Source organism: Neopsephotus bourkii, unplaced genomic scaffold (assembly GCF_033783945.1).
Source record: "Neopsephotus bourkii isolate Nb327-2 ecotype Australia unplaced genomic scaffold, CSIRO-AGI_Nbou_v1 NB_1825, whole genome shotgun sequence".
NCBI lineage: Eukaryota > Metazoa > Chordata > Aves > Psittaciformes > Psittacidae > Neopsephotus > Neopsephotus bourkii.
In genome coordinates, this window is record NW_026902298.1 from 5,103,080 (window position 1) to 5,118,985 (window position 15,906).

Below are 15,906 nucleotides of genomic sequence, written 5' to 3' on the forward strand. Positions count from 1 at the left end.
TGAGCTCTGAATTCACACCACAATGGCAGTATCTCCTATCTTTGTGCAACACAGATTTCAGCTCCAAGGGAAGACAAGGGCATGACAGCAGCTAGTGACAACCAGAACTGTCACAAATTTGGTGTAACAGATAATTTGATCCTGCATTTGTGGATATTTGTTGCAGAACACAAGTTTCACTAAACCTGAGATCCAAGCCATCCCCAAATTAGGAATTAGCCTTTTAGTTTTGTCCTTACTTCAAGGTCACAGTCTAAGTCTCATATGAAATTACGCAATTGTTTCCTACCTTCTTTTTCCACAAGCAAATCAACACTACTAAAACAACAAGGTTACCAAGCTTTATTAGTTGCCAGGAGTAAACACCAGCCCTTTGGTAGCCAAACTGTCTAAACTGCAGTTTGTGTGAGTTTGTGGCTTGCATCAACTCTAGTAGATTCAGCAGAGACCACATGAAAGGACCCAGCACATCTTCCGAAGTGCTTAGCATCTGCAAAACACGAGGCTATTTCCATGAGGCTTACTTCCAATCACTGCATGCCAATGCAAGACATTTGCACCCTGTTAGGGTGGTGAGGCACTGGAATAAGTTGCCCAGGGAGGTTGTGAATGCTCCATCCCTGGCAGTGTTCAAGGCCAAGTTGGACGAGGCCTTGGGTGATATGGTTTAGAGCGAGGTGACCCTGACCATGGCAGGGGGGTTGGAACTTAATGATCTTAAGGTCCTTTCCAACCCTAACTATTCTATGATTCTATGACATCCCAAAAACACAGCAGAAAAAGTGACTTCTTTTGTAAGACACTAAACTATATTCTAAATGGGAACTACCTTTGAAGTCATTCATTAGCAAAAAAATAGAAAGCATGCAGCTATAAATGGTCAGTACTATGGTTTCATGCTGCTGTAAGTAATCAGTAGTGTATTTAAGTGTCTGGAAGGAGGGGGAACTCAATACCAAGTGGAAAATATAAGATGGAGCTGGAAAGAAAACCAATGCTACCATAAAAAGCAAGCCTCGGCCTCTTCTTGCTACACAGGTTAAAAGAAAGAGTAACCAGAATGAAGTAACGGGAAACAAATACTCCCCCAAATCTTTTGGTAAGAGATGGTGCTTTGTATACTAAAGAGTAGAAGCAGAGTTTGGGTATCTGAACTGTGATGAAGGACCATCCTTATTACTAGAAATCCACACTGCTACTAACACTTGTTTTCTTTTCCAAGGGCTTTAAAGGTTGCTATAGACAACATTTAAACTGTATTCCACAGCAGATGAGTTCCACACTTTCTTCCACAAAAATGTAAAGAAATGTCATTCTCAGGAAGCAGCACTAAGAGATTTCGGATGTTTTTTTGGATGGTCTGATCTCCAGCTCATACTGCGCACTTGGGTTGAAAGACAAATCTCCGTAACAGAGCTCATCAAGGGGAAACACACAAAAATAACTTGTCCTTTTACAAACCCTCAACTAAAATATTTAATGACAGAAAATACTTCTCCCTACTACAGATGCAAATATCTTGGAGCTACCTGTATTCTGCTCAGATTCAATTGTAAGATGCAATAGTGTCCTACCAAGTAAATCAGAAACAAAGGTGCACAGGACTGAGAATGTTACCAGCAGTTTTACACAGCATAGTAACAGTTGCGTAGAGAAACCAGTGAAAGAAACACGGTAAAACATGTTAAGAAGAATGTGCTTTGGTAAAGTAAAACCAAAGACAATGGAGCAATGAAGACAATACGAAATGAGTGCCCATTGCAAACTACCTAACACTGGCCAGCGGGTCATTTGCAGGAATCCCAGACGTTGGGTCATACCTCCCTTACCACTCCCAGCCCTCCCAATGGATAACAAAGTCAAGGAGCCACACTAATGAATGCAAAGTCACTTGGGAATAAAAAACAGTGGAAGCACGCTTCAAGAACTGAGCTGAAAAATGCCAGCTTCTATATTGATTGTGAGAGGATACTGGGATCTCCAAGTGCCTGAACTTCAGTGAGTACAAGTGGCACTGCCAAAGGTAAAGGGAGGTGACCCTTCCCCTTTATTCAACACTTGTGAGGCCACATGTGGAGACTGTCTGGTGCTGGGTTCCTCATTGCAAGAGAGAGATGGACATACTGGTGAGAGTCCAACCAAAGCCCATGAGGATGATTAAGTGTCTGGAACATCTTCCCTATGAGGAAAGACCAAGACCTGGGACTGTGCAGCCTGGAGAAGAGAAGACTGAAGGGGACCTTATCAGTGCATATAAATACCTGAAAGGAGGGTGCAAAGAGGATGGAGCCAGACTCTGTTCAGTGGCGCCCAGTGGCAGGACCAGAAGCAATGGGCACAAGCTGAAACTCAAGAGGTTTCATCTGGACATCAGGAGACACTTTCTTACACTAAGGGTGACTTAGCACAGGTTGGTGTGGTCTCCATCTTTGGAGGTATTCAAAAGCCATATGAGACCTTGGGTAATATGGTTTAGAGCGAGGTGTCCCTGCCCATGGCTGGGGGGTTGGAACTTGATGATCTTAAGGTCCTTTCCAACCCTAACTATTATATGATTCTATGATTCATATGGACATGGTCCTGGGTAACTAGGTTTAGGTGCCCCTGTTGGAAAAGGAGGTTGGACATGATGATCTCCAGAGGTCCGTCTCTATCTCAACCATTTCATGATTCTGTAACACGAAGCCTTTGACAGCAGAGCCAGGTCACAGGTTAGCAAAGAAACCAGACTGGCAGCTCTGAGTTCAGAGCAACATGGATCTTGCTTCTCCAAATTCCCTGTGTGCATTTTGCACCAATGACTTTTGCTCATTCCTTCCCATCAGCAGGGAAACACTTTTAATAGACAGAAAGAAAAAGGAAATAAAGGACACTGCACACATTCCTGAACAATGCCTACCTCTTTATGCTCACTTGGTTACGACTCAGAGTTCCCTCTGGCTCTAAGTGAAGCACATGGGAGCTTTGCCAGAGTGCAATGGGAGTGGGTTCAGGCCCTTTACACAGCCTCCCAGTGTTTTCCTCCACCCTGGTGTTATGTAAGAAACTGAGCTAAACTAAATATTACACAACCTTGAAAAGGGAAGGGACTAGTAAGATATCTGCATGACTCCTTCACGCTGATTCACCCCTTCCTTTCCACTTTTGCTTATAGCCCTTGCTTAGAATATAAAGATATACCTGACTTGGTCACTTGTCTTTTAAGCTTACTTCAGGTAGCAAGATGTTTCATCAGCTTAAAAAGGACATCACATAGAGCCTGGGGTCAGACTTTTTAGCAGGGTCTGTTGCAATAGGACGAGGTAATGGTTTTAAGCTAGAAGAGAATAGATTCATACTAGATGTAAGTAAGAATTTTTTTCATGATGAGGGTGGTAAAACACTGGCACAGGCTGCCCAGAGAGATGGTAGATGCCCCATCCCTGGAAACATTTAAGGTCAAGCTAGATGGGGCTCTGAGCAACCTGATCTAGTTGAAGATGTCCCTGCTTAGAGCCAGGGGATTGGACTATATGACCTTTAGAGGTCCCTTCCAACCTAAACCATTCTATGATTCTAAGCAGGACAACAGCACCAGGAAGCAGGGCGCAGTCTTCCCCCTAGCACTGCTGCAGTCATTGTAGCACTGTACTTCCAGTATCCAAAGCCTCATATCCCCCACATGCTGCTCTTGCTGTAGCTCTGAGCCCCACAACCCTACACCAGCCTAGGAAAATAACCCAGGGATTATCATCATCCAAGAAAAGAAGCAGAAGCAGTCTTCCAGCTTGGTTGGTAACTACAAGTAGGCCAGAAGAGAGCAGAAAAAACTACTGAGTTAAGCTATTGCCTACACACTTTATAACTGCAGTCCCACGTCTGGCATCATATTAAACAACAACAAAAAAACCCGTTCTAAGCAGGACAGCAGCCCAAGGCATTTTCTATGACCTAGAAAGACATATGGAAATGACTATCCCCTGCTTAGGCTGGGCAAAAGGATTGTCATAAACCTAGACATTTCAAATCCTCATTATGCTGTAAAACAGCCATTTACCCAATAACAGCATTTCTCCAGCATAGTTGATGTTCTACTCAAATATGCCTGTGGCAATAAAAATGAAGCTCAGTAACCTAATGGTAACTTCATACCTTGTAATAGATAAAATAGGTGTGCGATCTTGAAGGGTATGTTGTTATACTGAAGGATGTCGCCGCACTTTAAAGTGTACAGCAATGAGGATCAACAGAAATTGCCTGGTCTAGTATTACGTACTTAAAATACAGTGCATTGTACATGAGTGGAAATTGCTAGTTCTAATGCTACGTATTTAATATGTGACTGTAAAAATTACCCAAACTAATTTATCCACTAGACTTATGTATCGGAAATATATTGTACATTTTCTGAATATGAGTTATTTATATTCACCAAGAACACTCAAACTCACAAGAGTTCTATTTTCCATCCCCCCCTAGATCTAGAAGTTTCCATGCAAAAGCTATTTTTCATAACATGCATTATTATAGCATGCTTTTTTAAATACTGGATGAAATCCTCAACTCTTTACAATCTGGCTTCAAGGAAACATTCAACTTCATCCTATGATCTAACCCAGCAGGTCCATATCAGCAGTCTCTTTTCTGATAAAAAAACTCTCATGATAACAAACTGGAAGTTTTGCCAGAGAAAAGACAACTCTACCAGGCCTAGTACTCTTTGACAACATTATTTCTCGAAATCAGAATCACACAATCCACTATTTTAGTAGGGTCCTAATACAGAAAGAGTAAAACCTTATAATAGAATCTCATAGTTTCCAATCTGTACAATTAGTCCTAAGGATCAAATTATTACCGTTATTTTAATTTCCACTGAGTTTGACAGTCAGAAATTGAGAACATCATGTTTTGAGATTAATGTTTAAATAAGATCTGTCCACTGGTATAAAACAGGTCAAACTTTATTAAATATAGCTATGCTATGGCCAAAGCAGTTTAAAGAGTAATCTGAGACTTATGTTAACTTCTTTATATATATCTTCTGATGACTAAACTAATTAAAAATATAAATAAATATTGACTGTATCATTCTGCATTAAGATGATACTGACTGTATCATTCTGCTACCATTCCATCATAATGCACAACATTTTTGTACATTGCATATCTAGCTAACTTCATGCACTACGAAGAGGAAAGCCTTAAAAATTAACAGATAAAGTACACACGCCTCTGCTTTATACCAGTAAAGTGAATAGCTAGGAAAACTTAGCAAAAAATCAGGCTATGCAAGTGCCAGTATTACTTCACCAAGAGGCAGATTCCCTTAAGTGAGATTCAATCCCAGATTTAGAGTATGAAATTTATTTTGGGTGGAATTTAGTGTGAGTTCTCCTGTTACAGTACCTGCCTCCTGTCTTGGCATATAGGTAAATACATTAAAACAAAAACCCCAAATCAAAACACCCCACAAAACCAAAGAACAGGAAGTGGACATGACCTGTTTGTGCCTTATGAATTTCAGGTAACAGTACCTGAGGTGCTCTATAGCAGTAGGTACAATTCAGTGGGGATGAAGTCTCAGTTATCAGTCAAAGAAAACAATCAATCAGATGTGAACATTTATCTTCATTGTCTTCTTGAAGAAGAATATCTGTTTCAGGCAATTCTAAAGCCTTTATTCCCTTTGAAAGGAAAAGGATGCACTAATATTCAGCCTTGGACTCTGCTTTTTGTAATAATATAACCAGGGAAGTACAGTGATTTTTTGGCAGCATCTTCCAGGACTTTGCACTGCTCACTCCTGCAGAACTTCAGCTCTCCTTATATACAATTTCACTTTATTCCTGCCTGTCTCCAAGAGATCCAATTCCCATTAAAGCATCAATTCAGCTGAGTAAATAATTCCCATGTTGTATGATTTCACTGGTATGATCACTTTAAGTCACTGATGTATCTCTTAATATAAAAAAGTATAGAAGACTATTTCAGAAACTTCATTTTTAAACGTAATGTTTTTCTAACTCTGGAAAAGGGAGCTGCAGGAATATCTTTTCATTGAATAGAAAAGACAGAAAAGTCATTAAAATTTGTGCTTACTCTGTGTCAAGGTCTACAGAAATGCCTGAAACTTCTTTTATGAACCAATGATCAAACTCACACTGATTTTATGTATTTATCTATTATTGTTTTTCACTTATGGAAGACTTTGAAAAAAGTTCCCATTATTATTTTCTCAACAGTGGAGAAAAATTAAATATGTATTGAGCACTGTCATACATAATAATCACACCATTTCATATTCATTGGTACCCTCATAAATGAAACATAAGCTTTTCTGGAGGAAATTTTCACCTTGAAGGAAATAAAGACTATTTGCTTATCAAATATAAATGAAAGGGAAAGTATAGGAAAAACAAATCATATTTCTTACCATTGTAAGGGTGAATGGATGGCTTTCCAGTGCAGACACTCTTGGACAGTGTAGAATAACATACTGAAACAAAATCAGCCAGAGAAAATAAAATGATGGGAAATGTAGGTTCAAAACATTCAGTGATGGTTTAGTACATACAGAAGTCATCCCTACAGACAATACTATGTGAATAGAAGTGATTTTTTAGGGGCAAATTAACTCACCTGACCAGGTCTTGCCTTAAAGTCATCTTTTATCATCCTTACTTCAAGGACATTGGAGGGGTGGCTTATCACTGAAGTTATTGTGACGGGTTTATTGCTGCGGATGTAGCGGTAAAGCCTCTCCACACAGTACAAGCACAGAGGTCCAGAAATCCAAAACCAGGTCTATGGGAGAGTAAAGCTATGTTACCTCAAGGACTTTCCATGTTTTCTAATTTCAAAACTACATGAGTGCTTGCAGGACCTCATTCCAAACCTACTGGGGACAGCGTTTTGGTCACAAGTAACCTCCACAGTTCTCCATATGAAGAAATCCAAGCATGTTGTGGAGGTTTAATCAGTCTAATCGGCAGCATAATCCACAAGTACAAACAATTTCAATCATAAAACTCATCAGAAACAAAATGCTAATGACCTCATTTGCAATCATGTTGCTCTGGTTTTATGTAGTTGGATTGCAACTAATTCCAGCAGTGAATGACACAGTACATACATTGCTTCAAAATGTAACAGACCAAAGTACTATAAAACTGGTTAACCTTTATGAAAAAAACTTATTTGACTATTACCTTCTTCAATCATCTCAGGAACAAAAAAATAAAACCTAAGAAATAAGCATTCTTGTGCTATAGAATTTAGACTTATATTAAACTAGTGTAAAATCATAGACAACGGAGAGAAATGGGCACTTCTGAATCACAATTCATTTGCCCCTGTGGAAGATGTGTATCCTAGACAAATAATGCCCTGGAAATGCCCATTTCTCTGCACTGATTATAAGGGGAGCCCTGGGTGACTACCTCAAATGGAGACATTTGCAGCTGCTCAGCTAAATCCCATCCTACCAGTCAATTACTAAGAGCTTATGGCAGAGCTAACCACTAATTCCACATCTGCTCAGTCATTCAAGACATGGCACTGAAGTGCTCTCAACCCCGTCCATCTTCCCAACTGCTGAAGTTACACATCAGCATCTCTTGCAACTAGCAGAGCATATGATTCCCTCAAGCACCTCTGGCCTTAAAAACTTCGGTAGCTCAGAAGACCTGGTATTACTAAATGCATAAACCACTTCCAAATCAGAAGAAGTCCTAAATTATGTTACAAGCTGCCGGAAGAATACTGAGTGGCCATTTTTTTCATGGCTCTTCTTTTCCCATAGATGGCTCTAAAGTAGACATCTTAAGCCCCTAAGAAGACTGCCTGATGTACTGTGGGTGAGATGGAGCCACATATACATTGATGCTTGTAATTCAGAAGAGTTCATAAACAATAAAATACAAACCCAAAGAACTTTGTTGGAGGACTTCAGTGTAGAATTCACTGTTTCTTATTATGACTACATGCTCCATAATGAAATGGGTTCCTGCTGCATCTAGTATGGGACATATGTGTTCTACAGAAAACAATGATAGTAATAAAGCAAAACTCCTGTGAGGTCTATTATGGGACCAACTTGAATGGTGGGTCTCGGACTCTATATTCTCAAACTTCCTAAGGCTGCTTGCCAGTACAGCCCAGCTCATCTTTTCTTAAGAGAAAAAATGGATGAATGAAAAGCTGCTGCCCCAAAGCATAAAGAATCAAAAGGAAAACGGAAAGCAGAAAAAGAAAAGGCTTTTCTATCCCCACTGTCATCATACTCATTTACCCATGCCACATATAAAACAAGCTTGTCTGCAAACAACAGGCTATACAAAGCCAAACCACAACCAACTGCAACCCAGAAATGAGGATTAGGGCTTGCATCCGCATGGCAAAAAAGAGAACAAATGGAGTTTGATTATTTCAATTAAGTACTGCGACACAATGCTTACAAAGGGACCTCATGAATACGTTATATGAATGTTTCCTCTGAAGTGCTCCGCTGTAATTTAAAGTCACATTTATAGCAAGACCAATACATCGTTTATTGTGCTGTACAAAAAAGAACGTTACAGCCAATCTCTTGACATTTTTCCACCCTCTTCTATGCAGCGCATTGTAATGCAGTTCAAGGTTTAATGCAGATTGTTTTTTTCCCCACCGAATCTTTGAATGCCTTTTTAATAATATTTTCCATTATTAAAACATCTGGTCTGGAAAAGCAATAATTAGTGGTTATGGCTGACTGAAAGACTTGGCATGGCTTGTAATACCTGAAACGTCGGATCATACAGACCTCTGGGAAGTGTGACTGGAACTTGGGTTCCTCGGAACAAATTCTCATAAAGCTATTCTGTACAAAGGGTTCTGGTACTAAGTCCTCTGGGAAAGGCTCAGTAGTATAGTCAGGGAACAGCTCTTCAAAAGCCTTTGGCACTGTCATGTTCTGTCGGAGTGTTTTGTTAGGATTAAAGCAACCAGGAGGATGTTCCTCTAAGTTGGTCTGGTACTTGAGCACTCCCCTACAGGAAAACAAGAATAGCAAAGACACTGAATTAACAGTCAAGACCAAGTGCACTATATTAATTCAGAGGGGTTTAGGAGGCAGTCACAAGGCTCATATTCTGTAAGAATATTTATTCCCTTTGCTCTCATGACTTTCAATGAGATCGAAACTTTGCAACAATAGAGCCCTCTGTCACTAAAGGCAAGGTTTAACTTTTCCAGCTCACTTGGCACTCTCCCATTGAACAACCTCAAGCTTAATATTGCTTGAAAGGGGGAAGAGATTGCGGGAGCCTTGAAAGAATTAATCACGTTTCTCATTCCATCACACCCAGGCTGTTTTCACCCATCCTTCCTTCAGTCAGCAAACCCTGCTTTTAAGGCAATGTGGAGCACAAGTGGCCTAAATTGCCAAATCATAACTGCAGGAATGTCCCCATTACTTGCTACTTATCAGGTTTACACACAATGGTATAATCTGCTCCTTTGAATATCATATTATCAAACAGAAAGGAAAAAGAAAGTCCTGCATGATAATCAAGGAATCTTTCTTGCAAATTATTCAGCAGGCTCCATACTGTTTTTTTAAGCTAAAGTTAAATTTATAGTAAAATGAAGTGAGAACTTTTCAGCTGCAGGTAGAAGCTATGAAGAAAGAAGTGAAAACCTGAGATACTCTGGGTTATCTCAACACATGAATGAATCATTGGACGTAGTGAAGAACCAATAATACTAGTAATAAAATTCCCTATAACTACTACTTGCCTCCAAATCTGGATTTGAATGACAGTAAAACTACAAGAAGGAATGTTTAAAATAACAAAAGGCTAAATGACAACCATATAGGATGGGTTTGGGTGGGAAATAAAGCACACTGACATAGTGCCTGGTGAGATGTACCCTCTGAGTGTATGGCCATGCAGTGAAGCCTAATCTCAAGGGTACAATCAAACTTAAGGACACATGGTTAGCCCTCCTCTCCTCAGCATATACACACAGCAGCAGCAGTGACAGAGTTTAATTTACAAGAAGAGAGACAAGTAGGACATCTGCAATATTCCCAACTTAAATATGCTCCGACAGGCTACTGGCAATCTTCCCTATTGGAATGCAGTCCTGACAGGCAGTAAGAAGCTTCCCGCATGGTCCAGTGAATAATATACAGCTTGGAAATTAAACCTGCTCACTCTAAACTCCATGTCCAATCCTGGGAGAATCACCTGGGAAGTGTCCTTGTGCCTACAACCATGCTTCTGTCTGTATTTATTGCCTGATCATGTCTATCACTTGCATCTGGCATCACTGTCGGTCACTGCATATTTGCAAAGTGACAGATACCCCTTGCATTATCCTAGCTCCCTGCTCTATAAATATTATGGTGCCTCATGGATTTATCTGCAAGTCACAGCACATGCGATATTCTTCCAATCAACCTTGTATGCATGCCTGACAGCTGCTCCCACAGCATCTCTGTTCCCTGAACATCCCCAAAGAGGATTCACAGATTTCCTTGAGACATGAGTAGCTGAACTGCAAATATGAGCACTTCCCCTCCAGTGATCTCTAGTTTGTTTAAGCTATTACAAACATGCTAACTGAGTGGCAAACTGGGATGACAAAGCTGTCTGTTAACAGCAGCTGCAATGACTCCCATTTCTGAAGCTGTCAAGGGACAGCAAGCTGTCTTACACCCCCAAGAGCAGTTCCCAGAACAGATTAGTTCTGCACAACTCTTAAGGAGCTTAAGATATATCCTCATACACTTTTTTGGTGCAATACTTCAATATATAAAAGCTCAGGATGGACATCAGTAAGTAGAAGACAGACATCTTTACCAAACAAAACTGTGAGAGGCAAAAAGGATAAGTAATGTGAAAGTGTCCTACAGGCTGAACAACGCAGCATGCAGGATTTACATGGACATATATCAACTTCTGCTCCAATTTTCCATCCCCAAAACAGAGAGAAAATCCACTTCTGGCTAAACCTGGAAAACACACATCATTATTTCTTGAGATATTTATGATGATAAACTGGAGGCCAATGATTCTAAGTGATTTTATAGGGAATAGCTTCTCATTCCCTTCTGCTGCACAGCCCAGCTCAAGGCAAGTTGCTTGAGGGGGTCTGCTATAGGTAAATGTGTAGATGGAATCTTAAAACTTTTCACCCTTTGGAAGTTAAATCCTTGGATAACTTTAGTGGCAGCACAAAGGCCTTATGCTCGGCTCCTATGCAATAGCATAACCTACTTTACTCCACAGTAATACCAGATTTGGATCAGCTGAGGATCTGGCTCCAAATGGTTTGTATGTTTGACAGCTCCTTACATTTGGTACTAGAAACATCAAGTTTTTATTTCACACAAACTATTTTCCGTTGTTGCTATTACTGCCTTAAAATACAGATAAATCAATGTAGATATGCACTAAGCCTTAAGCCACTGAAATATTTGGAAGTCATGTTGAAGTACAAGAGTAATGGAAGCTTTGAGGGTAGTTCCCTGATAGATTCTCCTTTCCCTAACGTCAGGGATGAAAGAACAAACCAGTAACATGTGTCAGATGACTTATATTACTTTATATACTGCTGAACAGTGCTTGGCTACAAGCACTGAAGAAGAGGATACAATAAGAACATACCCATAATAATTAGAAACTAAACAAGAACCCAGGAATACTGTGGAAATACTCAAAAAGAGAGAATCCCAAAGCAGGTAAATCCTCACCCAATCTGCCACAGGAGTTGACTTGCTCGTAGAGTAACTGGCCATTAGCCTGCAAATCTCTAAGATATGCCATGCAGGAGTCATTTGGGCATCTAAGTGTGGGTATCTATGCTTCCTTTATTCTCAGAAGAAGAATCTTCTGATCATTATCACCAATGGAGCCCAGAAATCAGCTCACTTGAATGTAGATCTTTGTAGCAGAAGGTTAGTTGACACATCCTTCAGGCTCCATTGACTGTATTTATTAGAACTCATTATACTATAATGGGAGGAAGACACTTAGAAAACATGTAGAGAACTACATTTCTGCATGTTAAACTTGAGCTGACTCCCACTCTTCATGACTCATTCTGCTCCCACTTTTAAATGACAATTCTTTTTGATTTGCACTGAACAACTTCCCAATTCAATACTAAGGAGGCCGTGTGCAAGATACTTATTTAACGCTTGGTGTATTACTGCAGCCTTGGTTTGCAAATTGCTCCAATTAGACTTCTTCTTTCATGAAGTGGCAACATGACGTGGTTAGGAATAAGGTGGGCAAAGGATAATGTATAAGGAGACAAATAAAACTGTCCATGAAAAATACTGGAACAGACTGCCTATGGAGGTTACAGGATCTCAGGCACCAGTTGCTTTTTCAAGGAGTTAGACAAATACCTGTCAAGTCTAACTTATCAAAAGTTCATCCAGCTCCAGGATGGCAAGAAACAGGTTAGATCCACGCTCTCCAGACATGAACAAGAGCTTTGCCACGGCAAAATAAGTAAATAAATAAACTCACAGAGAACTGGAATTGTGTCCAGGAGTTCCAGTTGTTTTGAACTCATTCTTTCAATTCATCAGATCCCAAGCTGTGCGTTTTGTTCAACAACATGCTCCTACTGTGATCCTGCCAGGCCTAATTGCCTTTCACTGTTTACTTTAAGTAGAGGTGCTCAGTGTCGCACAGTCGTTCCAGCCCTTTGTATTTCAGTAGATGTTTGATTACATGGAGAAATAAACCTTGTTCAAATGCACCTTCCTTTCCCTGTATCAGTCTCTGCACCTACTTCCACAAACGGAACTTCAGAGATGTGAAGCGACCAGATTTTCACAAAGCATAGCTTGTGGAAGCTGCTTTACCTTGTGATAAGAGCTAGGTTTTGGCTGTGCCTGATGTAGACCTGACCATAAGCTTCATGGCACATGTATACTGCTCTGATGCTTGTTAAAACAAGAAGAAAAACTAGTAAATATTATATCATAGAAATGAGAAGGAAATAATTGGGAAATTAGGGAGAGGCTGCTCCTTCCCCCTCCTCAGAAGTCAAAATGGAAGGCAGAGAGGAAAGAGAAAGGGATGAACAACTTTGCTTCACAGTCTCTCAGCAGCCAGGTAAGAAAGAGCTGAAAAGAAACAATAAAGTTGTCTTGATTTCCCACCAGAAAATGGTAAAATGTGAAGGAGTTTGTGCTAGCTGGCTGTAGTAATACACAGCTGTCAAAGCCATAGTGTGAAGTTTAAACAAACACCTGCTGAAAAAGTGAAGGGGATAGCATCTTGTCAAGAAGTTGGCCCACTGTGCACAAGCAAGCTCAGGAAAGGCGGCAGTCAAGGGAACCACTCTTTCTGGTTGTGCTTCAGGAGAAGGGATGGTGTTTTCCATTTACTTACCCAGAAACATGCAGCATCAGCAGCATATAGAAGACAAAGAAAAGGTTGTGTGTATACCAGAAGATGTCATAGTTTGAAACCCTGAAAAGAATAAACCATGGTTCAATGCTGTTTCATTCAGATGAAATCACTGCTGATTAAAAGTTGATCTGTGCCCACAGAACATCATTATATCTCACAAAGTCCTGTAGGCCACTCAAAGCCCAGTATGTATTCCTACAGGCACACTGTACTTGCAAGGAATTACATGCTGAGAGCAAGTGACTGGCACAGAAGCAAAAAGCTGAGAAACAGGGAAGAAGAACATGGAAGTACAGATCCAGCTGAAGAACGCTTCCTATACTAGGAGACTTCACTGCTTTCATAGGTTCCACTTAGCCCTTATCAGATCCTTATAGCTAGAACAGTACTTCAGTCTCTAGGCTTAAAACTCAACCTTTTTATGAGTGCTTCTCCTTGTGTTTTCCTTGCCCCAATACAGGACTGTGGTTTTTAATGTTTCACTTCTAGTACAACATACAGACAGGTAGCATAGACAACAGCAGAAGGGCGGATGGGAAAGGTAAAAGAAACTTGTGAGGGTATGGAGCTGAAGGAGATACAGAAGGATAGGGAACTAGAGCAAGAAGGCAACAAGAGAACTGGTAGGAGAAATCTCAGGCAGGAGATGACAGACAGTGGGGCTTAGAACCGCTGGAGGAACAAGAAGAACATTACCACTGTGAAGATCAGGAGAGGTGAACAGGAAGGTTGCCTTCCTTTCATCAGTAATTTGTTAAGTAATGCAAAAAGAACCAAGACCAAAGACAATATCCATCTGGAATTGTTTTCTGTTAAGCTTGTTTGTTTGTTCTTGAGTAAAATAGTCACCAGAAAATGACAACAACCAACTGGTTAAGAAAATACTCTACTTCATAGCACACAAGTACACCCCTCACACTACACAGCATGGTAGGAAAGTCCCTTCCAAAACCAAAAAACCTACCCCATTCATAAGCCAAAACAACTCTTAAATAACAAGCAACCTTCACTCTGAGAACATAGTTTAAGAAGGTACTCCTCCAACACAACTAACTTTTGCCTGAACTTTTTCCCCTCCTATGGCCTTTTACACAAACAACTGACTACCTTTGCTTCAACACATCTTAAACGTACATTGCATTTGTTTCTGTCTCACTTTCTCAAGAGAGAAAAATTAGTGTTACTAATCTGAGGGCCACCAAAGTAAAATCCAAGCAAGGGCAGTTCTAAGGAACCCAGCAACTGGGATCTGAAACCTGCCCTTCACCTGGCCATCCTTCTCCCATTCAGCACCACACTAACTCTCTTTCCTCCTTGAGGCTGCTCAAACCATTTCTAACCACCCACCCTGGTAGCATTTCCATGTAGCCACTCAGCATCAGTAAGGAGCTGTGAGAGTGAACATCAGTAAGACAGAGCCAAACAATACTTACTTTCCTCTTTGAAAACACTAGCAGCTAGTTCAGTCCTCCTAATACTTATCCACACAGTTTACTGAACAAGTAAAGGCACAAAAATAGCAGGATAATCATGCATAGAAAAATTTCAGGAAGAACATAAGAAGGAAGCAATGATTAAGCAGATCAGTGTGCAAGAGCGGATTAGGGCTGAAATCCAAGAGTGTATAATAGTCTTCAAATAGTCTATTTTTAAAAACCCCACTTTCTGATAGGCGGTAAACATTCCCCTAAGACTACAGTGTGAGCTTAGCCATCATAAGACACATGAGAATCCACAGGGAAAGAGATTGCAAAGGGATGGAAAGAGGCACACAGAAGCTTGTTTCCTTAGGGAAGAACACCACAAAGACAAGCTTGAGCCATAGGCCTGATAGAGAAGCCAGGATAAAATTTCTAAATAAGAATTATTGCCTGAGTACCAGGAGATGCAGATGGTCTCTTCAGGGCTTTGATTCGGCTGTCTAGTTGGCACAAAGATGGGAAAGCACTTGTGCTCATAGTAATTGAAGAAGGAAGTAACAGGCATGTCACTTAAAAAGACAGAAACCTTTGTTGTGTGAACCCCTGAATTATTATTTTCAAGAATATGTTTGCAATTAGATGTATCTTCCCAAGTTTCCCAATCATTAATAAGTGCTGTTCTTTTTTCCTAATTTAACATGGCCTTGGAGAAAACAGGGCTTTGTTCTGGCTCACTGCTGCAGAGTGAAGTAACTGTTTTATTTTTCCATCTTCCCAAAACTGGCTTTCTTTTGCAAGCAGAGCCATCTGTGTGGACTATGTAATGTGCAGCCATGCCTGACATCCAGCACAGCAGTCTTATCCTGCACTTCTGCAGCCACATAAAAGTCTCAGCTCTGGAAGTATCTTTGTCTACAAAAGGAGCACAAGTATTCCAGAGAAGGGCCACAAGGATGATCAGGGAACACCTCCTGTATGAAGACAGGCTGAGAAAGCTGGGGCTGTTCAGCCTTCCAGTATCTGAAGGAGGCCAATAAGGATGCTGGGAAGGGACACTTCATTAGGGACTATAGTGACAGGACAAGGGG

At 40.5% G+C, this 15,906-nt stretch overlaps 1 protein-coding gene across 4 annotated transcripts in view; it reads right to left on the reverse strand.

The window, feature by feature from the left end:
• The window catches only part of NOX4 (NADPH oxidase 4), a 105,741-nt gene that overhangs the window by 71,429 nt on the left and 18,406 nt on the right, over nt 1-15,906 (reverse strand). For 3 of the 4 annotated variants that reach the window (XM_061343767.1, XM_061343768.1, XM_061343770.1), the window contains 4 exons: nt 13,377-13,457; nt 8,783-9,008; nt 6,622-6,786; nt 6,416-6,478 (listed from right to left, as the gene is read on the reverse strand). In XM_061343767.1, the coding sequence (XP_061199751.1) occupies nt 6,416-6,478; nt 6,622-6,786; nt 8,783-9,008; nt 13,377-13,457 (535 nt within the window). The remainder of the gene's footprint in view (nt 1-6,415; nt 6,479-6,621; nt 6,787-8,782; nt 9,009-13,376; nt 13,458-15,906) is intronic. The other variant, XM_061343769.1, reaches the window with a different exon arrangement.